At 29.0% G+C, this 26,163-nt stretch overlaps 1 protein-coding gene across 1 annotated transcript; it reads left to right on the top strand.

Annotated features, from left to right (window-relative positions):
* Positions 1–1,378: 1,378 nt before the first annotated feature.
* On the top strand, positions 1,379–25,747 carry LOC107452185 (LHFPL tetraspan subfamily member 3 protein). Its single transcript, XM_016068507.5, has 3 exons — positions 1,379–2,006; positions 23,522–23,770; positions 25,315–25,747. Exons 1-3 carry the CDS (start codon positions 1,577–1,579, stop codon positions 25,497–25,499), a joined length of 864 nt encoding a protein of 287 aa, XP_015923993.1. The 5' UTR covers positions 1,379–1,576; the 3' UTR covers positions 25,500–25,747.
* The last annotated feature ends 416 nt before the right edge of the window (positions 25,748–26,163 follow it).

The following is a 26,163-nucleotide window of genomic DNA, read 5'->3' on the forward strand; positions in this document are numbered from 1 at the left end:
TTTCTTATCGTAAAAAAGTTTAAAAAAATCGTGAAATAAACTCCAGTGTGTTGACTATTATATGCTCTTTTCATAACATGGTTTTGATTAAACAAATGCGTCTTAAAAATTTTGAGTATTTATTTCTTCACAACCATGGTAAAATTTATTGCTAATGAAGACTATGGATAATGAAAAAAAAATTTTTTTTCTCATCTAAAGCAAGCTTCAATTGAATTTCTCATTGCAAAAAAATTATAAGAAATTCGCAAAGTGTCCTCCATTATGTTATCGATAAATATACTCATACCGTGAGTAAACAAACCTTTCTTAAAAATTTTGAGAACTTATTTCAATATTTCTTGAAACATATTGGTATTTTTGAAAAAAGTAACGCTCACTTTAAAATCTGAAACAAGTTTTAATCGAATTAATCATTGCAAAAATTTATAAAAAATTCACAATGTGTCCTCCGTTATTTTAACCATATATATGCTCTTAACATAGCATGGTTTAGATGGTAGCATGGTTTTAAATTAAGGACTTGAAGAAATTCTTTTAATGAAATTTTTAAATTAATTTTAAAATACATTTACCAGAAAGCAACTGAAAATGTAAAGAAAATTATCTGGGCTTTTCATAAACTTTTACAGATATCAGTTTTTGAAATCATAAAATTATTGTCTTTATAAAAGGAGTTAGGGTTTCATGATGCTGTATATTTTTCCAGACCGGCGAAGTTGGTTCTAGGTGAAATTATCTCTTGGTGCTTCAAATAAACAGTCTCAAACAAATAAACAGTCTAAACATAACAGTTTGGATCAAATGATCGAATTTTCTTTACCAGGAGAAAGTAATTTAAACTGTTTGGAATTTGTTTTGTCAGACAGAAAATACTCCAAATTTTCTTTTTTAGGCAATACTACTTTAATAATTAAGTCGAAATAAAATTTCAGATTTAGAAAGCATAAATAATCACGTTTTTAAATCGTTTCTAAATTTTTGTGTCATAAAAACACAAATGATTAAAAACATTGGCCTAGAGTAAAAGTTGAATAAAATTATATTTTACAAAATACTCCGATTGACTTGACAGATCTTCATCTTAATCAGAGACTCATAATAGGGTCGAATGAATGAAACCGTCTGATTCTCTAATTGTTATGAGACTTGCGGAAATGCTCTAAAGAACTATACACGAGCAATTCCTAGTGTTATAATTAAAAAATAATTGTATTAAACACTTCAGCTTTTTATTAGACGATCTTCGTCCTTGGCTTCCTTTCGGTCCGCCTTACAACCTACAATCCAAGCGACCGATAGAAAAAGAATAAAAGAACACAAATCCAGTTGCATTCCATAAGAGCTATTTAAAAATCACCTCCCGATTAAACTATACAACCCGTGAGAGGAGTGTAAGGAAAATAAAATATGAAGAACCGAAAACCATTCGACTATCAAGTTCCGTGACCTCGAAGAGAGAAACCAAGAGAAGAAAAAACTAGCCAGACAGGTTTTTAAGCTCACCTTTTTTCTTTGGATTTCTTCTCTGCTGGCCTATCGAGAAACCAAAACATTCTATAAATCCGACTTATTAATGTTTACTAAAATGGATCCCTCAAAATATGAATACAATTCCGAGGCCAGTGGTTACCATGCAAATTATATGAGAAATTCAAGAGCCATAGGTGTTCTATGGGGTGTATTTACGATTTGTTTTGCTATAATTAATGCTGTAGTGTTTATACAGCCACAATGGATTGGCGATACACCACAAAGTCCAAGAACCGGCTACTTTGGACTGTGGCAGTCTTGCCGACAAAGCATTGAGGATGGGCAGGAATTAGTTTGCCAAGGCAAATTAGAAGACTTTGGATCTATTTTGTCACCCGCTTTTAAAGTGGCGACTATTTTTATTGGTTTATCAGCAATAGCAGTTGTGTTGTGTATTCTGTGTATGTTTCTGTTTTTCGTCTGCCATTCGTCTACTGTTTTTCATGTTTGTGGCTGGTTGCAGATACTGTCTGGTAAGTATTAATGATTTCATTGTATATTTAATGTGAATATTTGTGTTTTAAAAGAAAGAAAAATTCATAGCAAAAAATGCAAACTATGCATCAAAAAAATGCATAGTTTTTATCATTCCTATTCATTTTTATTGTAAACCAGTGAAGAATCTCAAAATCTTATTTATTTTCGTCTTCCTATCTTCCTATATTTCGATAAATCTTATTTTCCAGATGAGATACTTAAAATATATAATTTCTTATCTTTGCTTAAAAGTATGAAAAACTATTAATTTTCTATAGGTCAAATTTTACATTTTTATCCATCCATATTTTGCTTAAACGTTAAAGCTGATTTGAAAAGCGTTCAATATTGACATAAGTATTCCACTACAATTGATTTGACTGGTTTTGAATGCGTGACTTCATACGAACAACAAGGAAATGGCACCAAGTGTATAATATAAATAAAATCATAATATAAATAAAATCATGATATTAAACAAAAATATTTGCATATATATGTAGGCGATGAGTTCGAACATGTTATTTATTTTGAAGTCATTTAAAATCTCTTTAAGTTGTTCCTCTCTAACCAAATTCTGCTTCATGACAGAAAGGAAGGAAATGCAGAGATGGACTAACTCCTCCATTATACTTACCTGAAAAAGGGGAATGTAATCAAAGTGCAGTGTTAAAAAAGAAGGAAAAAAAAAAGTTCTAAATCCAAATTTTACAGTAAAATATTTTTATATTTGTTTCTTAAATGCAAAATATATTTAAATTTTAATGACCCAAATAACTTCATTATTAAATTTGCTTGAAAATCCTATTTTATTCTTCCCAAGCTATTTTGTTACTGAAAAACATTTTGTTATAAGAATAATAGGAATACATATGAGGTTTTAGTGTCCTTAATTTTCGATTGTATGTTTTTTTAAATGGATGTCAAGAGTTATGGTATATGCACACCACAACTTGGAAATGCGCGATAAAGGTTTCCAATTAAATAGAATTTTTCTAGTAATTTTGAAAGTCTTATATCATGTTATCTTGAAAGTCATGATTAGCTTGTTAAAACGTTATCTCGGAAATAGCTACTAGTCTAATGTCTGCTTCTTTTTTGTTATTGAAATTCATAATACCTGAAATCCGTGATAAAATCAAACTGGCATGTCATTGAATATTAGCAGATACAAGAAGTTATCATTTGTTATTAAAGTGATATCGTTTGTGTTAGAAGTATTTAAAGATTTATCATATAGGCCTTTAAAAAGTACAGACACAAAGATCCTTCAAATTTTTTTTAAAATACTGCCCACACTCTTAATATCATTCCATACTGTTGACAAATATTCTTGCACGAAATATATAAACTATATTAATTTTCGCGTATTTTATATCTTGCATTCACTTCATTACATCTGTTCATCTTTTGAATTTCTTCTTGTAACGGAACATCTTTTCATCTGTCTTTATTTTATTCAAAAATCCGTTTTGTTAAAGAACTTCTTTACATTTGTGATCATTCTTGATTTTAAAGCATGTAGTATTGATTTTACATTGCACAGACCACCTAGATTTTTCTGGAGTTGCACTTTGTTTTTGTATTTGAACAATTGTTCACTTGTCAGTACCCTGGTGGGCTGTGGGCGGGTCTGGGTGAAGCTTTTATGTGTGTGTATATATATATATATATATATATATATATATATATATATATATATATATATATATATATATATATATATATATATATATATATCTTGCATGAGATAAATCATACGTAAAAATTGAGTTTACGGTATTATAAAAATAAAAATCTGTAAATAAAAACATAAATTTAAAAGCATTAAAAAAACTTACAAATAAGTTTACAAAGATCGAGAATAGTTTTAATTAGGAAAATGTTTTAGAAAAAAATAGTATCACGTTGGTAATCAGTTTTAAGCAAGGTATTTCCCGAACGAAACATACACGTGCTTTCCCCACTGATCTCCTTTCCATTGCGCCACAGGGACAACACGTATGTTTTTTTTTTTTCCTTTTTAAATATTTTTGTTTACAGTTTCAAGCTTATTTTTGGGAAGAAAATAATCTAGAAACCATTAATAAAGTTTATGAATCAATAAAAAAAATGTTCTGGGGCAATTTGTAAATCTTGCTTGCATTGGGGTCACTTGATATATTTTTACCCTCAAGGCCGTGCTAAGTTATTTATAGGCCTAAATTTTTCGCATTCAATATGCAATTCTATTTTTAATATGCACTTGGACTGTCAGTACTGTTGGTTAATTTAACTCTTTGCATTATCTCGAGAAATTTTTGCGCGCAATTACAAAATTCGTTCATAATTCCATGCAAGAAAATAAATATTTATTATTTTTTATTGTTTCATTAAATAATAGTCGAAAATTTTTTGAATCAAAAGGTATACAATTTTTTACGTCATTTTAAAGTACGTAATTTTACGCAATTGTTACTTTACAAAATACGAAATTCGATCAAAAATCGGTTAAATTGTTACTAAGAAATAAAATTTTAAAAAATTCTGGAATTTAAAATTCGATTTTTCAGGAACTATCTTGGCACAGATTAAACGAGTATATTTTAACGTGTATATTTCAACGAGAGAACGATAACTACTTTAGTCCTGATTCTTCAAGTTTATTTTTCATTATTCTCCTCAGATTCTCTGTGGAACTAAGATCAGGGGAAGAAGCAGATCGCTTAAAAAATATTTAATTCATACAATCCAAATATTTTTGTGATTTGTCTTGTAGTGTGAGGATTAGCTTTATTTTTTGTAACAGTAAACCAACCTTAGAGGACAGGGTAAAGTGTTTACATAGTGGGGAGAAGGAACTTTTACTAATTGTTCAGAACTCCATTGCTCATTTTTCCTTCGTTATTTTTTAGACTGTACTTTTCATTCGAAAAAATAAAACTCTGTTCTTTTCAGTCATTTCCACTAGTTTTCAGACGTCACGCTTATTAAAGTTTCAAGTTTCTTTCTATCGCTTTCTTGCTTGCAAATAATTCTACACTAAAATCAAATTTTTAGAATGAGATATATATTTAAACAAAATTTTTGATTTGTATTGAGTAATATCGTTCAGTAGTTTAGTTCCTTTAGAGCATCTGAATCCTTATCTGTTCCCTTATGACATCCTTATAACATAACCCTAACAACGTCCCTTCTTACCCTTATAAGACATAAAATGATGACAAGAAAGTAACAAAGTTGCTATTTTTCATATGCAGCTGCTTCTTATAGTATTGAGCAAAATAAAAAATAAAGAAGATAATTAATGAAGTGATTACAAGACATTTTACATCATACTAGGGGTCACCGCTCCTCGTTCACTTTTTTCACTGACTCCCTCGATTACTTCCTAACCATTTTTGTTTTTTAATGATAAACTGATTGTTATATCAAATTGAAAACTATTCAATTAAACAATGCAATTTTTTTTTGTGCTAATATAGATTTGGTTTTAAAGATTGTTTCTTAGTCTCTTAGACTGGAATAAACCTAATCACTAAACCAAAGCCTAATCATTTCACTCGGTTACCATTGTTCATAAACTTGTATTTTAAATTCTAGTTTAATTTTTTTTTACTATGAAAATATTTTTTGCCTAACACATTATTTAGCAATAGTATATGAAGTTGATCCTTAATATTACTTAAGATTTTTAAATAGTTATTTGGTATTAATTTTACTGTATATGTTGACTAAATACAATTTTAGATTAAATTTATTATTGTTGTTGTTGTTGTTGTTACTTTACGTCGCACTAGAGCTGCACAATGGGCTATTAGCGACGGTCTGGGAAACATCCCGGAGGATGATCCGAAGACATGCCATCACAATTTTGATCCTCTGCGGAAGGGATGGCACCCCCGCTTCGGTAGCCCGACGACCTGCGCGCGAAGTCGAGCACTTTACGGTAGCACAGTTTAACGAGGACCAATACCGCACACCCTCGGTCCCTACGCAGACTGATCCAAGTGGTCACCCACCCGCACACTGACCGTAGCCAGTGATGCTTGACTTCGGTGATCTGCTGGGAACCGTGTCTTAACGATCAGTCCACTGCGGGACTTAAATTTATTATAAGAGCATACATTTTTTTCCGTTTAATAATGTAAAGCGGTATCTATGAATATTACCATGAAATGTTAGACATAAAGGTAATATCATACGATTACTTTTTTATGTAATAAAGGAACAGCAATTTTTTTCTAAGCTTTTAATTTTTAATAATAGAGAGATTTAGCATTGCGTTTGTTTAGCGTTTACCCTAACGCCAACCTATTTTCTGCCCTATGGCGATACTGTAATTTGTAATGAAATTTTCGGTCATACATGGTGAATTTTGCATAGCGTTCGCAAGAAACCCATTAATGCCAAATAAAATATCGCCAAGAATTGAAATCAAAAGCATAATAACCGAAAATAATATTAACAATGGATAATAAATATATGCTGTTTGTTTATACCGTTTAATTTATTATATTTGTTAATACAGATCATTTTATAATGATGACAGTAAAAGATATCTGCATCTTCCTTACATGTTAGATACGTGACTTTTATTACACATGAAACTGCCATCATCACCGAAAGAGTTTCAGACAGAATTAGAGCGAGAATAGATTGAAAATTAAAATAAAAATGTAACGAACTATTATTTGAAATAAATTTAAAAAATTATGCATATTTGTTCAAAATTTTAGCAAAATTTTTTTTTACCTAACCTCTTAATGCATTCTCATACATAAAGAAAGAAAATAACGACTGATTATTAGAATAATAAGACAGAAAAAGAAATATTTCGTAGCGAATGACAGGAAAGCAATTATACGGGGGTTCACAAAGTAGAGGAATGTAGTGCCATGGCTTTTCCCAACCTAAAATACACTTGGTAATTTCAATTTCTTTATTCGGAGCTATTTCTATAAATAGTATGGAACTCAATACAATTATCAATTTGTATAAAAAGTACTGAATAATTCAAGACTTCTCTTTTATTATTTATATGATACACTTTTGGAAAATTGTTTATCTTTTACCTATTTTCTGTCCAAATATAGCGATTAATTTTATTATCAGCAGAATGAAAAATAAAAAAAGAAATATTGTAAATAGTTTCACGCTTTTCACAGAATAATGCTTCACTTGAGAAAATGAGATAATTTTTATTCAGAAACGGTTCACTGAATTTGTTGTGTAATGAATATTAAACAATCGAATTTCCTTTAAAGATAAGCCCAACTAATTTTTTTTCCCAATGTCCGAATTCTTTTGCAAATTTTCCTTTTATTACTACAGTTAGACGGTATATCGTAAATATTTTGAAAAGAATATCACAATATTTGTTGAATGCTGTTACATACATATCGTCTACAAGTATCACAATCATTAATAACAATAATAATTATTGGATCCAATATTGTCGCAATTGTATCGATAATAATGATTATCGAATATGATAATTATCGAATCCAATATTATCGCGATTGTTGATAAATTTTATTTGGGCAACAAGAATATAGATTGATGAAAAAATAATATAAATTTGTGATACAAAAATGTCATGAAATTATAGATATTTCCTGATGGTTTACAATTAAATGGTGATATTCTCTGATGATGTATGGCTATATTAAAATTCTGATATAACCGAGCATTACTTTTTATTCTCTTTCATGCTGCATTAATGTGAAGATTCACTTTATACACTAACCCAGAGGTCGTCTATATAGTGGTCTATATAGACCCCAGGGGTCTATTTAACAAAAGCGGGGGTCTATCTGAGACAGGGGGGCGAATGGGGGTCTATCCGAATCGGAAGGGTCGATTGTAGGTCGAAAAAAAAACAGTTCTCAATAAGCAAATTACACATACCTAATTAAGATTGTAAAATTTGTGAATTTTTCTTATAATTGACTCAATATCAGTTTCTTTATAAAACATAAATTAATAAACGTATATTTATTGGGGTGAAACAAGTATTTACGTACCAGCGCATAGTGGCACGAACACAACACAGTTTATAAGTCATATGCATATGTGCGTTTGTCCAAACGTCACGTGTGACGAGCATTTGGACAAACGCAGTTTCAGCTATCTTTGCAAACTGTGTTGAATATTTGCAGTGTCATTATTGAAACTTTTATAGTTTTGGATAATTATTGTTTCGATAAAACCATTCGTTTGGTTTAGATATCAATTTTAATTATCAATGCTCAAAAAAGAAGGTAAGCATTAATAATACGGATTAGTACAGCCCGCGACAAAACTATAGCACACTTTGTATTTTTTTACGAAAATTACAAAATTGATCAATTTTGACGAAAATTAAAATTGAGCAATTTTGAACCCAATATAACGAACCTTGCAAAAAAACACCAGGTACACCCATCTCATTGATCAAGAAGCAGTAAATCTTTAGTTACTTTACTTATTATATCTACTTATGCATAATTACTTATTATTTAATAATAAGGTATTTAAATTTCAATATTAATATATTTTTCATAAAACTATTGTTACACAATGTACTATTACTTTAATAAATGTTTAAGATCATAAAATAAATGTACAAACACAGTATCTAATAGAGACTGATATACTAGGTCTTGAGAGATTGAAGGATTGAGGTGAGAAGTGCAACTACTGCCTCGTCCTTGAGTAACTCCTGAAGCTCTTTGAAGATTTTCAGGAACTTTTGTGGGGGTCGATGGAGATTTCAAAAAATTATATAGGGGTCGATGATCAAAAAAGTTTGGCGACCCCTGCTAACCCCTCTATTTTAAGAATAGATGGAATAATAATGTAATTCTGAAATAAACCGGCGCATAACACGTTCTTGAGCAGCGAGGGCCCGTTCTATGTCCGTGGCAGCCTGAAGCTCACCAGTTTAAGACCAATGTGTACCAACTTGTCTAAAAAGTAAAGACGGTTTGTGCGCAATACTGATAATGTTGCCCCCATTAAGCTTTTGGTTACGAAATTGGCGTTCATCCCACTTGCCCATAGTAATTATTGCGGTAATACGGTAATTATTGCGGTATAACATACTGTTGAACTTGGAAATATAAGTCATTTTCAAAATGTCACTTAACACTTAACACATTCCTCCACCAAGAAAAACGTGTTACGTGATGTCTGTTGAGTTCATCAGTGAAAAAATAAATCGAATATCAGGAAACAATGTTCAAAAGATTTTTCAAAACCCTTTTGTATAAAGAGTAGACAAATACTAATAATAATTCGTCTCATAACATGTTCCTAATCTCTGAAATTTAAGTGTTTTCAAAATGCTACTCAGCATGTTTCACACAATGTAAAGAAATATTAGTAACTATCTTCAAAAGATCATAGAGAACCCGGTTGTTAAAAGATTAGGCATAATAAATTGATATTAAAATCGGCTTATAATATAAAATGGAAATTAAAGTGTTTTTATAATGTCACTTTACACGTTCTTCCACTGAGAAAAACCTATTTAGTGATGTCTTAATGAATGTGAGTTAATCAGTGTAAAAATATATAGAAAGTGCAAGAAACAATGTTCATAACATCTTTGAAAACTTATTTATTTAAAGATTAGACAGAATAAAATAATAATAATTCGTCTTATTACATGTTAACTCAGAAATTTAAGAATTTTCTAAGTGTCTCCTAGCATGTTTTACAGAAATGTATTAAAATATCAGTAACTATGTTCATAAGGCAGTTGAGAGCACCTTTATTTAAAGACTACGCAGAATAAAATGATAATAAAATCGGCTCCTAACATAAAAAAGAAATTTACTGTTTTTAAAATGTCACTTAACATGTTTTTCCAATGAAAATTTTTTTTCAATTAATCGCACATTTTTAATCCAAAATAACCAGAAGAATTTAAATCAAGAAAATTATTCTGAACATTTTTTAAAACTAGACATAATTAATTTATAATAAAAAACAAATTTATAAATAAAATTTCGAAATTCATCTTATCCTAATCCAAAGTCAAGCTGAAGGAATAGTTTGCCAAACTATTCCAGGTCACAACCCAACCCCTACTCCATAAAAACCGCCATTTTTTTGTTCGAATGAAAATTCTTTCATTCATTTTACCTTAAGATAAGAAAACCGCTAACAATGTGGATGTATCTCAGATAAATTCTATTTTATTGGTTTCCGCTGTTTGGAAACAATATCTTCATAAAATCTATAGTCTTTAAAAGCAGCTAACAATGATTAACTTGAGACAAAGGTTTGAATAGGAATAGGATGGTTATTCAAACCATCTTTGAATGTAAATACAAAGCAGTAAGGTAACATTCTTAATTTCTATTGGAGGGGGAAGAAAGTAATTATAAATTTGACATTATTGAAAAATAGGTGTGTAATTTTAAATCATCAAAAGCTGATTACCATGTGAAAAGATATTAGTATTTTTAGCCTTCCTTTCAAATTAATAAGATCTAAGCACAAGTGAAACTGTTGTTTTCATTCTTTTAAAGTTTAATGAGAGCAAAGAACCTAATTATTAATGTAACTATCTCGTTTGCTCTTCGAAGGATTCTGTTTCTGATAGCTTTGTTTATCAACCCCTAATATTGCTTCGCAGTTATTGTCGTCCTTTGTAATGGGTTGTTAATTCAAAATGAAAAATTATTCAACTGAAAGTTTCCTAAATTATTTTATTGAATTAACACAGATTTAGTTTTCGATTCTATTGGTATAAAAGTTAAACGTTTATGTTTTAAGCCTTATTTTGCTCAGTTACTATAGCGCTTTCAATTGTTTTTTAAACTCGTATTTAATTTTTTGGTCAACATAAAACCTCCATGCATATTTTGCGTCAAAGAAGTTCGATTAGTTCGTAAAGTTAATTCCTAATAATGCTTTAGAATTTTAATTAATTATGTTGTATTCATTATTTTAAATATATACATTGAGTGAATACTGTACGTGCTACATAAAATTTTCATTGAAAGTAAAAGTTGAAACAAAAAATAGCATGCGGGCCGAAGTTAGAGTTGAAATATGACGTGATGAAAGGATCATTTTCGTTTGTGAACTTAATACGAAAATTTTTCTTCAAAATTCCAATTTAAGGCTGGGATAGCCTGGTTGGTAGGGCACTGGGCCCATGTCCAAGAGGTCGTGGGTTCGATACCCACCGGCCGAAGACTAATGTAGTAAATGGTGACTTTTGCATGTTAAGTCTGTCGAGTCGCAAAGTCCTCCATGTTCCCATAACAAATCATACCTCTGGAGATACTGATCCAGGAGTTGCCTTGTCTTCTGTATTGGTTTAAAAATTATATGGCTACGGAGTTGAACATTGGTAGTCGAAAACCCAAAATTGGGTCGTCTGTTCAACGACGGTTATAAAAAAAAATTCTAATTTGTTTAAAAACTATTGCAATTTTGTAGCACTTTTTTGCAAATTTATTCTCACTTTTTGTTCGTTATTTTTTAATGTAGCATTACGGCAAGCTTGCGGAGTCTACCAAGTCTATTTGTTGTGTGTCTCTTTGAAAGTTCGATTGAAAGAACGTTTTATATTGAAAACACTACAAGTATAATAAAAATGGATGGCCTCACACGCGGTACACCAATCCTTAGTGCGCAGGTGCAGAAAACATTAAAAAAAATTTTTTTCCTTAATTTTGTTCTGGATCATATTTGGTAATCTATGAAAAAAGTACAATTTGAATATCTTGGAAATCTAAAATACTTCTAACAACTTTCTAAGCAGCTTTTTACATTTTTAGAAAAGCTCTTAATGATAAGGGGTTTCCCACAAATTTTATTTTGTATTTTATTAAAAAATTTAATGAAAGAAAATACATCACGATGATAATCCGGATAGCAAAATGTGTTTATATGATGAAAAAAAATTTGTGAAATAAAATATACTTTAATGGGGAATGGTCCTACATAATATCGATGTCATAGTTAATAAATTTTGTTCAATAAAACAAAATAAAATTTGTGAAAAATCCCTTATCATTCATTGCTTTCTTTCCAAATTTACAAAAGCTGCTTCGAAAATCGCCCGAAATCGCCGTTTTCACGAATGAAAATTAGAATCGTTTCCTAAATTACCAAATATGATTCCATATGATTTTTTTCTTCCAAACTTAAAAATATTTCTGCTATTAATTAAAACTAGCTCTAAATTTTATTTAATTTTATTGTATATTTCTGCAGTTATAGTAAGAAAACGTACGGCAAAAAATTAGCTTTTTTTCAAAAAAAAAATGACCATATCTCCATGAACGAAATTTTGTGCAGTTATTGCATATGATAACTTAAGTGAGTTATTCTCAGATGTTACAAGTTTATTCCTATATATTTTGGCATACGCTGTTAAAAAACACTCTTTTACTATCGTATTTTATTGCTGTTCCCTCAAAACTCTTAATAGCTTCAAACTTTTTTGATATGTATGAGAAATCGCATGACCTAAACACTTCTGAAGTTATGAAATAATTCTCTGAGTATTTCTTGCGAAATATGAAAAAAATGAGATAGTATAAAAATGCTTCTATAATCCCCTGTATTATCAATATCTCCAAGAAAAGCGACTAAGCTGAATTTGATAAGTGATTGATATAGTAAGAGTTTCAAGTGAAAGGTGCTTTAATTCCTTTTTTCACAAAGAAGGGGGGGGGGGAGCTAGTAATATTAGAATTTAGCCATATTTCAAAATTAATCCCAAAGTATCTTTTCTACAAATTCGATCAATTTACAGTTTATTGGCATCCTGCTATTTATTCTCCTCTTTTCATTTACAAATTTGTAATTCATGGTATCTATTCTATTGTGTATAATTGCAATTCTTATGGTGAAAAGAAATGAATATACTGCGTAATAAATAGGTTTTAAGAAACATGTCTAATTTATACACTACATATCTACTTAGCGTTCAAGCTTTTTTTATGCTATTTGTAGTTGTAGTTAAAATATGATTATTTGTATAGATATATATGTAATACAAAAATTATAAATACTTCTGTATTAATAAAACCATTAAAACTCTTTCGTTTTCATAAAATGTCTTTGGTAAAGAATAGGTGTAGAAATTCTATTTTGGGACTTCAAGGATGAAAACATACCATTGAATTATAATTAGATTTATCTTTCAAAAGAGGAGTTATTTTTAGAATCTTGTCCCTCTTTCAATTCCATATTAGGAAGCATTAATGATTATTGATTATGCGTAGAGTTACAAGGTATGTACGACTTGAGCCTGTTTACATCATTCTCTGTCAGTATTTAATGCGGGAAGGATTGTTTTCGCATGACTCTTGCTGTATCATGTATTCCTTGTAAGATCTGCAGGAACCATCCGGAGTTTTGTTCACCCTCTCCCTTGTGGAGAGTGGATGTGAAATGTTATAGCCACCAGCCTACCCGTAAATAAAACTAATGAAGGAATAATTGTCTCACGACTGACTTATTTAAGCTAATTGTAATCAATGATAACAGGGATGTAGCCCTGTTATTTCATATACAGTACAGAACCCGTAATCCGGAAATCAGAAAACCGGAAAGCCAAAAAACCGGAACGAAATTCGATAAATTTTCCCACCATTAAAAAAAAAATTTTTTTTTCCTCATAAGATTTTTCTTTCTTTTTTTAAAGATGTTTACCTTACCATCATTTTGGAAATAATTATTAGTGTATTACTTCATCGTTTTTTCTTCTTTTTAAGATTATTTCCAAATATATATATTTTTTTAGTTGGGTTTAACAATAAAAAAACGGCTTTTTGTAGCGATTCAGAAAACCGGAAAAATCAGTTATCCGGAATAGCGATGGTCCCGATCGTACCGGATAATCGGTTCCCTACTGTATATATATATATATATATACAACTATGTCGTAATCCTTTATAATTTTTTTTTTACATTACTAATGATGTATTAGTATTATGTTTTTAAAGTACTCTGTCCCTACTCACGGTCTCCAACCTCTACTATTGCTACGTAATTATTTTTTTTTTTTCCTTGACAAGTAACAGAGCGATACATCAACATTAAAAATTATTTAATTAAAGGGTTACAAAATATTTTATTGTATTCACATAGATTTGGTTTCGCAAATTTAGTTCCAGATTCTAATTAGATAAAATTTAAACATATATATTGCCTATTTATTATTATATATTACATATTGTTACAATAGATGTTGTTACAATATTGTTACAATAGACACAACAATAGATGTTTTGATGTTTAGGAATTCCAAAACAGGTGTCAGCACTTGATTTTTCTCTTACAGATTCGGAAAATATATTTTACTATTATTACTTTAATTAACTGTAAATGTTACTTTACTTACATTTATTTATATTGTGATTTGAAGGAGGCGTTTCATTTGCTGGTTTAAATTTAGTACTTTTTAGTTGTGATTCCTTTTCAATTTTATAGTGCTTTTCAATTGGGGTAAAGGTTATCTATTTTTGTCTTTTCAATATGGGGCCTCGGGGCACTGTTAGTTTTGGTTAAATCCTCTAACAACAGAAAGGCTCCTGTGTGTTTGCAGGCAGTGTGTCCCCTGATGATTTCATTTTTATTTTAATTGTAAAGATTTTATATTTGTCTTATTTCTATTTTATATAAAACAAATTTGGTTGCTCTTTTCCTATTGATTTAATGATTTTATGTTTCAATGTGTTTACTTACCTCTTATGTATCAAAATTGACTTCGTAAATTGAACTGATTTTATGATTAGGTATTACATATTGCCTATTACATCCAAAATCGCTTTAATTTTTTAATTCGTGTTTAGTTTTTGGTTACTATGAAACCTCGTTAAACATTTTATGCCAAAGAAATTACATCTCAATAATGCGGAAATGTAATTAGTAATATTAATTCATAGCTTTAAATGAGTTATTTTCGCTTTTTTAATTGCATCAGTTGACTGAACATAGTTTTACGAAAAAATTATGATGAAGTTAAACTTTCAAAATAGAAAATATTTAATTGTAAAATGGTAACTAAATGGGTGTATCATAAAATTTTGCTTAGTAAGATAATATACGATTACTTTGAAACATAATAAGGGAACGCCACTTTTAGTTTTAAGCCCTTTTTTTAATAACATTCAAAACAACTTACGGAATAAAAACAGATAGTAATAGCAGGGCCGGATTAAGACCTCTTGAGGCCCTAAGCACTGAAAATATTTTGGTGCCCTCTCCTCAACAAATCAAATATATCTAGTACTAAGTCACGAGTTAATTCAAAATATAAAATCAAGATTTTTTGTAAAAAAAAGTATTTATTCAAATTAAATAAAAAAATTAAAATAGAATCAATTGAAAACTTTTCAATTAATATTAAAAAAATAACTTATGTTTGTGTGTATGTACAATGTGTAAAAAAGCAAACACTTCGAATAACTTATGATCGAAAGTTTGAACTTTTATATACTAAGACTCAAAATAAAATTAAAAAAACAGACAAGTACTTTTTCTAAAAAAAGCATGCCTTTTTTTTCGATTGATTCGAATTCTTGACTCTCGAAATAAACAGCCATATGTCGAGAATTTTTCAACCCAACTAAAACATTTTAGCTCACAATAATAAAATTCATTTACCTAAAAATAGTTCATTCTAAAAATAATTTTTAAGAAGTATTAATCATTTTATATTATTTTATTTATTAACAGAATAGTCGAAAGAACTTTAAATTAAAAATTTGAACAAATGTCATTTTGAATGACAAAATACAAAATTTAATGTGTACTAAATCAATCAAATAAACCTTAATTATTCAATTTTAAAAAAGTTATATATTTAACATTTAATTTCTCAAGAACTTTTCGACAGATTTCGTTCAAATTTTATATTTTACCATTTAAATAAATATTCTTTAAAATTATACAAAAATTTGTATATTTTTAAATTAAAAATTGTTCCGACCATTAATAATAAATAATTTTAAAAAAAACTATTTTTGACAGGGAATTATTTTTAGGTTAATGAATTTTATTAATAGTTGCAAAATTTTTTCAATTCGTTTCAAAAGTTCTCGGGACATAGCGAAATGCATGAAACCTGCAATTGAATAAAAGAGTCCAAACTTTCAACCTAAAAAAACTTTTGGGATCTTTATTTCCATATCGTGAATACCATCAATATTTTGAGAAGCAAATATCCAAATTCAACAACAATAACATTTATATATGTAGGTAGAGGAAGCACGTTTGCCGGATTTCATAACTTAAAAAAAAACTTCTGCACCAACTAATTAACATATTTTAAGTTTGGCCCTCAAACTCTTTGAGATCTAGTAAGTTAAAATCCGATCATTAAATCAAGAGTTATTCAAGTTTTTTATTTTATTTTACGCACTGTATATAATACAGCATAACTTTTACAAATAATGATGCTTTTCATTATTCCTTTTTCCTTATTAAACCTAATATATTAATAATGATAGGAAGAGGGGAAAAATTTTATAAATACAACAATTATCTTTAATGATCCTATAAAATCTGAATTAAAAATTTGAAATGAACTTATTCCATAATAACAACTCACTCTAGATTTCATCTGTGGAAAACAGAACTAATTATCTAATAAAATTATTACTATTTTGTTCTATATTTTGGACATTCTCGTAGTTAGTTGACCTGTCAAAGTCAAAGGTACAGAGGAGCTTAAGAGTAATAAATTACTATCAATTAAATCTTAATTTGACGATTAAAAAAATGACCTTTTAGAAAAAATGATAGAAATCACTTAAAACTACTGCATTAAACCTGTACTTGAAATTCTCATAAGTGATAGCAGAAACTTAGGTCTGAAAAAGCTGTTACAGTAAATAAACACTCTGTCCTCAATAAGTAAATAAATGCATAAACAAAATACTTTAAATAACTATAAATTCAATGATCAGATTTTCATTTACAAATTCAGAACATTCGTGTTTTTATAATACAAAACAAAAACATAAATATAGCAACAATGAATATAATATAAAAACTGAACTTAAATAATAATCAGTAGAAAATAACAGACCATCATTTTTAATTTATTCACTTTTTTTGTGTTACGATATTTTTTATTCCTGCATGCATACGCGTACATAATACCACATAAGTTTTATAGAAAATAATTTCAGGTTTGGAAAAATATAATCATAAATGTAAATAATCATATGTATGTAATTTTATTAAACCAATATTTATCTTAAACCAACTAAAATCTACTTTGCCTACTAAAATTTTATGTACTAAATATTTTACATATTCTTTACAACATTTAAAGACAAATTCGTAAAATAAATCAAAATAAAATTTGTGTATTGTTACCTAAAATTTTTATTTTAAATCGAATAACTATTTTAATTATAACGTCATAGAATGAAATTTATTTCGATAAGATCATTCATTTAGAAAATTTAATTACTTCTTAAAACTTATAATACGGCAGCCCCTCTTAAAAAACATGTCACATTGTATTTTTAACAAAAGCTTGAAATTTGTTTTTATTGCTTTTGAGTATTATTGTGTAATAGAATGCTTAAATGTAAAAAAAATTATATAATTTTTAATAATTGTAATTTTATTTTTACATTTAAGTTAAATTTTTTATTATTAAAATATAATACTATAAGAAAATTAAACTCTTCGCTTATATTGATTTAGACAAAATCAATATTGATCGATAAATAATAATTATTGATAAAATTATTTGAAGGATTTAGCTACTACCTGAAGCAACATCAGTTTTACACTATTACAGCATGCTTTCAAAAGCAATAGTTTAGAATAATGTTTTAGTAGAATAAACTTTTTCTGTGCATTCATGTAGGATTCAGTGCACTCACGTTCTGTGCATTCACGTATACACGGGGGTGTGTAAATACGAGAAATTAGTTACTGATTGTAGCATAAATAATGTTATTGGTTAAAAATTATGTCAATCAAGAAACTTTTCTTTTCCTAGACCTCCCACTTTCTTCAATCTTATAAGTCACCATTTATTTGTATATCTACCCCCCCCCCCTCGAAAGGAAGACAATTTGAATTTTCTGAGATATGCACCCTTTTTTCTTTTGAAAAAAAAAAAAAAAAAGAAGAAGGGGGAATGAATCCCCTATAAAGATATCTGAGATGAAAGGATGTTCTCTGTCTGTAGTAAATCAATTGGTTACGCTTGTCTTATCCTTAAAGTGTTTCTTCTCAGAAAATTTAGCTTTGTATTCTAACACATATGTTGGTGACAATCACGGTGGTCCTTTTCAGGAACCTTCGAATTCATGGAATCGAATGCTGGCAACATACAGATTTTGTTGTTTTACTGGATTGTTTGCTATAGGCAGAAAGCAAGATCAGGTTAAATTGAACCACATTTCCCAGAAGTCTATTACTTATAATAAAATAACAGGGAACAACAATATTTTTCCTACTCGTTTATGCAGAATGACCAATTTTTATTTTAAGAAAAAATTAGTGGATAATGGAAATACCTTAACTAATTATTTATTTATTTCAATCTGATTTTCACACGAGCTACAAGTAAAAATTAAGCACAACTATTAAAATTTTTTTTAGTGACGGAAATAATATTATTATATTCAAAATATTTACATGTTCAAATTATCATCATAATAAAAGTTGATGAAATTACATTAAATTGTATATATATATAATCATTATCATTAAGGATTTTCCTTATTAGTTATTAAACATGTTTTAAAATTCAATTAATAAAAATATCTTTCTTAAATTTGCTATTTATTTTTAATTTGAAATTTTCAGTACTTTTCTTATTTCTTAATTATAATTTTTACAAATTTCGTTGTAAGATGCACAAAATATAGTTTACTTGCACTAAACAAAATTCAATGATTAAAAATTTTATTTTATTGCTACTTATTTCTTACATTTGCTTTCAAAATTAAATTATTTTTAATGGGTACTCTTCTTAACGTATTTTTCAATGCCAACGAACATCCGGTTCACATTGAGAATTTACACATTTTTTGTGCTCAACTTTTATAACATTTGTATTTATACAAGACTCTAAAGACTAAGGAACCTATAATTCTTTCCTTATTCAAAAACTAGCTGCTTGCATTCATATTACGTAGTATATATTTTAAATCTTAAAATCTAATTTCGTTATTCGATATATATAGATAAAAAAAATCATAAGTGATGCGAAGTGTGTGGTCATATTTTTCCTAAATTTAACCTCTCCTCCACAAAGAAATTTCGAAAAATGATACTTAAACACAGCTCCTTTTTCTTAATTTAGTGAATAAAAAAAATTATTTGACGTAAATTTTTGAAATAAATTTTTGCAACACAACCTTTACGTAATTTGATGACTTCTTTTCCAGTTGCAATGAGAATATAATTAAAAATATAGTATAAGCAAATATTTTATGTAGTATAAAGAAAAACATGCACAACATAGATTGTTTTTTCACATCAAAAATCACATTTTTTACATCATCAAACCATTGCATCAAAATTTTGTAAATCAAATTTTTTTTCATAAAAATATCAAATTTCTGGAGTATTAACTTCTACAACTACGAAAAATATTCTGTAAACATGAATCGTAGCAGTATGTTATGGAATCATTGTAATGGATAAATAAATAGAGCTTATATCGCATAGAAATTCACTACCTAATTTCATTATAAGACCGAAAATTTTTGATACAAAACATCTTTTGTTTTTTTTTTCTTTTATTATGTGAAATTTCGTACTTAGAAATGGTTGTTATCTACTCTTAAAATGGAAGCTCAAAATAATACATTTATTATCAATGTTTCAAAAAAAAAAAAATTTACTGTGAACATTTAGTCAGGCTTTGTGGTGCCCCCCTATCCTCTGGTGCCCTAAGCACGTGCTTAGTGTGCTTAATGGTTAATCCGGCCTTGAGTAATAGTTATTAAGGGATTATATATAAAGTGATGATAAATAAATATTACGTCTGAATGAGATTAAAGAAAAAGATAAATAACTAATGTACCGGTAAATATGTGTTAATTACCATGTTAATTACGAAATTAAATTACAGTCACAATAGTTTTCTAAATTTCACACAAAAGAAAAAAAAACTTAAATGTATGTACTAAATACCTGAAAGATGAATTATTTTTTTAATATTTTTTATTGCTTTTAACGAAATCTAAATCGATGATAATTCGCGATGTCTGAAATATGTAGGGGATCTTTAAATGTTTGCGAGGGATTTCTAAGTAACGAGGGGGACATATATCCAACATTCAACCCACCCCCACCAACGATGCCTATGGGTAGGGTTGCAAGTTTGTCGCGGCGCGAATTTTCGCGACCGTTTCCGCGAAATTTCAAGTTTTTTTCAAAAATTCGCGAATTTTTTAAAATTGCGCGATTTGAACGAAAGTTTTTCAATTCGCTCGATTTAAATGAAAATTATTCACAATTTGAAGTTATTATTTAATACCATTTCATCTTCCGTCACTGACAATGCGTCTTACATGAACAAAGCATGGGAAAAAAGTTTGAAAGCAGTTTTCTTGAATGCTGTTCATGTGACTTGCAATGCACATCTTTTAAATCTCCTAGGAGAAATATAGCAAAATCAATTTGAAAAAGTGAATTCTTTTATTGTGCATTTAAAGCGTGCATTCACAGCATGTCCTTCACGTAAGGGTCGATTTCGAGCCTTTTTAGTTGAAAAGGGTAAAAACGCCGCTCTACCACCGGTTCCTGTACAAACCAGATGGAATAGCTGGTTTAAGGCAGCTTTGTTTCACGTAAATTACTTAGCTGAATATGCAGAGTTCTTCGATAAAGAGCAGCAAAATAGCAGTAGTTCTTTGATCAGCACGATTTCCGAAGAATGTTGTAACGCAGAATTGAGTAAAGATTCAAGAGAGATTGAAAAATATGCATCTTTAATTTTGAATCTATTAAATTTATATGAAAAACAAAGAATAAGTTTGCATGTTATTTTTAATGAAATGTCTGATCTTGCTGAAGATTTAAAAAGCAAATCTATAACCTGCCAGCACTTGAAATCTAAAAAAGCTTTAAAATCATGCCAGGAAAAAATTCAGGCATACTTTTTTGAAGGCAATATTACAACACACAGATTTCGTCAACCAGCATCAAGCTTTTTTAAAGCATGCAGAGCTTTTGATCCTAGTCAATTCAAATACTTAGATGTTTTCCAAGAAGACGATAGTTCTTTTATTTTTAACTCTATCCCCATGTTTGAGGATGAAGAAGAGTTGAAGAACGAATTTAATGCTTACAAAGCAACAGTTAATGAACTAACTACACGTTGAAAGTAGACAATTAATTCAGTTTTGGAAATCGAATAAGGAACGCTATCCAAAACTGTCTAAAGTGGCAATTCGATGTTTGTCAGTACCAACTACTAGCGTGGATGCCGAACGATCTTTTTCAAAATACAAAAATGTATTGAGTGATGAAAGGAGAAGCATTAGCGAGAATAACCTAACCATGTATAATGTTTTGTATCAAAATTCTGTACATTTAAGTAACGGCATTAATATTGCTTAAAAATAAAATTTAGTAACTTTATTATGTTTTTTTTATTATTTTTAAATCGATTTTCGGTGTAAATATCAGTGCATATGTTATCCGCGAAAATTTCGCGAATTTTTAAAACTTTTGCGCGAATTACCCGCGAATTTATGTCTTTTTTTTCCGCGACAAACTTGCAACCCTACCTATGGGTAAATGGTAAATACCTTTATAATTTTTACTAAATGTATGCTGATGACAAACAAAGACATCTAACTCTTATTTACATATTAAGTCACTTATTATTTGATTTTTTAGTCTAATGAAAATGTAAATAGTGAAATGACAATTCTAATGTTATGATGTACAAGTGTATAGTGATTCACAAAATACTTTAATTAAAAAACGTTATTTTTTTTTTTTTTTTTCTTTTTTGAAACGGTATTTTGTTAGATTTTTGGTGTGTATGACACCATCTTAAAATAAATGACCAAAATCAAATGTGAAAAACTAACATTTAAGTGCCATTTGTTACTATAAAATTCAGTAACGTTTTCATATAAGAACTAAGATTTCAACAGATATAAATAAAGCTCAACTCTAAAGTGTATATCACCATTTTAAAAGTTTGTACAAAATATTCACATCCAAAAACTGTAGCTATAAATTTTATCATTAAGTAAAAGAATATTAATTTGTGGGAAATTAATTTATATAATGATAAAATTTGAATTTTAATTAGCATTTTTTCGTAAAATAATAATAATTCTGATGTTCTTTTTACACAAAATTGTGATGTATAGTGCACAAAAAATTAAATAAATAAAATAAAAAATTAATAAATGGGCTACACTGAATAACTTATGACCTGATCTTCCCGTTCTAGGACTCAATCGTAATGGTTAGAGGAGATCAAATATACTAAATAATTAGTCTAGACGATATTTTAAGTTACGAAATCAGACAAAAAAACTTACTTTCTCCGAATAAACATACCGTTTTTTCGATGGATTGAGATTGCTGACCTCCAAAATATAAGAGGGAGCAGCAATCTGGAAAATATGGTCCACATAGTTTGGCCAGGAGAGCGATCTAAAGTTTGAGACCCCTTAATTATTATTATGATTCTTTTTTTTGTGTGTGTATTTCGCTATATCTCGAGAACTTTTTAAGCGAATTTGAAAAGTCTTTGCACACAATTGTAAAATTCATTTTTTTAAACATAATTCCATGCAAAAATAGCTTCTAGTATATAAATATGTATATAATTTTTTATTTAATAATAGTAGAAAAATTGATGAATTGTAATTGTTATACAATTTTTTACATCATTTATGTAATTTTATGTGGCAAAATACAAAATTTAAGCGAAATCGGTGGAATAGTTTATGAGAACTAGAATTTTAAATATGCGACTTTTATAAAATTCAGTTTTAAAGGAACTATTTGACCGATTTCGCTCAAATTTTGTATTTTACCATAGAAGTTTTAATTCTTTAAAATTGTGTAAAAATTTTACAACTCAAAATTTTTCGACGATTATTAAATAAAATAATAAATATCAATCAAAAGCTATTTTTTGCATGGAATTATCTTTTGACAAACCAATTTTATAATAGCGTGCAAAATTTTTTTAATTCTCTTAAAAAGTTCTGGAGGTATGGGGAAATACGCAAAAAGTAAAACTAACATTAAGGGATCGAAACTTTCAACAGCTCTCCTGACAAAACTATTTGAACCATATTTCCCAGTTTTCGGTTACACCCTATATTTTGGGAGTCAGAAATCCGAATCAGTCGAAAAGAAGGTATGTTATTCAGAGAAAGTACGTTCTGTGTCTGATTTCATGACTTAAAATATCGTCTGCACTAATTAATCGACATATTCATCGGCCCTCGAACTATTAAGATTTAGCTCTGAAGTGAAAAGCTAATCACTAGTTATTCAGAGTGGTTGGTAAATTTTTTTTGCTCTGTACTTATTATTTATTGAGAAAATAAAAACCTTTCAGGTGCATGTATGATTGTTGGAGTCGTGTCGTTTCCAGCCGGATGGGACTCTGAAAAAGTGAGAGATGTTTGTGGACCAGAAGCTGACGATTACGACATAGGACAGTGTGGAGTTCGATGGGCTTACATATTGGCAACAATTGGTATATTTGATGCAGTGATATTGGCAGCTTTGGCTTTCTTACTGGCAACAAGATATGTCAAAATCACACCTTCAGAACCTTTAGTTCCGAACGGTTCTATATACAAGGGTAAGTGTGGTTCAGCTGTTCAAGCTTCGTTTCAAAATGAGTCAAAACGGTTTAAGGCTGTGTTTCGAAGGCTAATATCATATTTTCATAACTACTGTAAAGTTACCCATGACTGTTAGATCAAGTTTAGTTTACCTATAGCCAGCGCTCTCTATGGTTGTTCAGAAAATGGCGCGAAACATCAATATGATGAAAAGCCACAGTTTTGTGAAAATGAAAAGCGTTTGTCGTTGTCGTCTACATTTTTAATGTTTAAAAACTCACCCCAATGCCGCATTATCTGGGCTCATAAAAAATAGCAATAACTGAGAATAAGGAAGTGATTTTAATAATTTTCATCTCTAAAAAATGTCGCCAAATTGGTGATTTTTTAAAAAGTTTAATAATTTTTAAAATATTTAAGTTATTAGTCTGTTCTAAAGCCCAGATAATTCTTTATGGCAAGATTGCATACATAGTTTAAAATTATAGCTTTACTTTAAGTGTAAGATACTTAAACTATGGATTTTTTATTTTCCTTTGAGAAACAAAAAAAACCATGCTAATATTTTATAAAATAAATAAAACGATCTCCAGTGACTAATTACGAACACCCCAGATCCTGCGTACAGAACTTTCTGGAGGTTCTCTACGTAAATTAAAACAGTGTATCTTTAAAGCGTATGTAAACCATGAAAGGTAATTCGGTTATGGTAAGTTTTCTCATTATACTAAAATAATTTTACTTGTAAAACAATTGAAAAAAATTTAGGTCTCCTCGTGTTAGAGCACTGTGCAAGTGTCCCTAATAATCATCTCTAAATCAAACCCTGGAGGCAGCAGCATAGCATAAGTTAAAGTACACTTCAGCAATCAACGTGGAATTTCTTTGCAGCTGTTTGGGTACTTTAAACATTAAAATGAACATACAGCCTAACTATTTAGAAAAATTATTAAGCTTTTCAAAAATTCAGTAATTTTGCGAAATTTATATAATTATGACTTTGATGAAAATTTTTAAATTCACTAAGATGAAAGAGCCCAAAGAATAATGTATAATAAATAATTTCAAAAAGTAGTTTTTTAAAGGTCTGTGAAACTGTTTAAAAGTTTAATTAAATACTCTTACCTTATACAGGGTGTTCCGTAATCACGGACCATCATATACATATTTAAAAACCATGTCTAAAATGTACACATTGAGGGTCACACATATTCAAGATGGAAAACGTTGCGAAGCCCGACGAATTGTTGCCTAGATTGAGAACATGAAAATTTTTTTGAAAGAAACTGGAAAGGCTGAAAAACAATTATTGGAAAGACCTTCAATCTTCATCTGTTAATCAAGTTTGTTTTGATATTTTTGAACTCGGTTATCTCAAAAGCGTTCGTAAGATTTTGATAACGCACTTCTTTGTTTTTCACTTAAAATTCAATATGAGACTTCTTTTGTGTATATATAGATTATTTTTTCGACAAAGTGTTTAAATATCACGAAAGATGATTATGGAACTTTCTGCAAAAGAATAAACTCATATTTCACCCATTTTTTTGTGATTTTACAGGGGAAGTAAATAGCGCCTTCTTGGCAGACACACAGTCCGTGGCTTCAAGAAAATCGCTAGCTCTTCAACCAGTGATGCTAATGCCGCAACCTCGAGACCCAGAAAGGATATCAGAGTTTTCACAAAGAACTGGTCGATCGAAAGCCAGTCATTATACCTCCTCAGTACACAACTTCCAGCTCTAAATGTTACCAAATTTTTAGATTTGAATGATTCTTCATAGCGATCAAGGTTTGAAATCTTGAGAAAAGTAAGCGCTTTGTTTGTTGCCTGGTTAATAATGACTGCTAGAGAACAAATTGTTTTAAAAAAATGATTGCACTTATTAACAAAGAACACTTATGTTATATTGACATACTTATTTATTTTGTCATGTTTTAGATATTTTTTTTATTGTTTTGTAAAATACTTTTAATAAAATATTTTAACCCTACTTAATACATCGATGGTTTAATTAACAGAACTGTGATTAGAAGAAATTTGTTTTTCAAAAGTCCTTTGCTTAGCAACGCTAGAGAAAAATCAGATTGCGAAGGAATAGATATTTTTCTTTCTTCCAGAACAACAGAACAAATTCATGACAAAAAGGAGGTTTTACCTCTCGTGATTAACGATTATACATTTGAAGGTGTCAGTTAGTTCAAATACCTAGGGACAATTGTTAAAGTTAATATTGATATCAAAACAGAAATTAATAACAGGATAACGATGGCGTGATTTTGGATTGAGAAATAAACTGAAATCGAAGCTTATTTCCTTTACAATTAAAATTAACTTATACAATACTCTAATCAAACTTGTAATACTTTCTGGTTGCGAATAAAACCTTTAATAAAGCTGATGAAAATA

The sequence above is a fragment of the Parasteatoda tepidariorum genome, chromosome 9 (assembly GCF_982258835.1).
Source record: "Parasteatoda tepidariorum strain Cologne lab strain chromosome 9, Ptep-v5.0, whole genome shotgun sequence".
Lineage (NCBI taxonomy): Eukaryota > Metazoa > Arthropoda > Arachnida > Araneae > Theridiidae > Parasteatoda > Parasteatoda tepidariorum.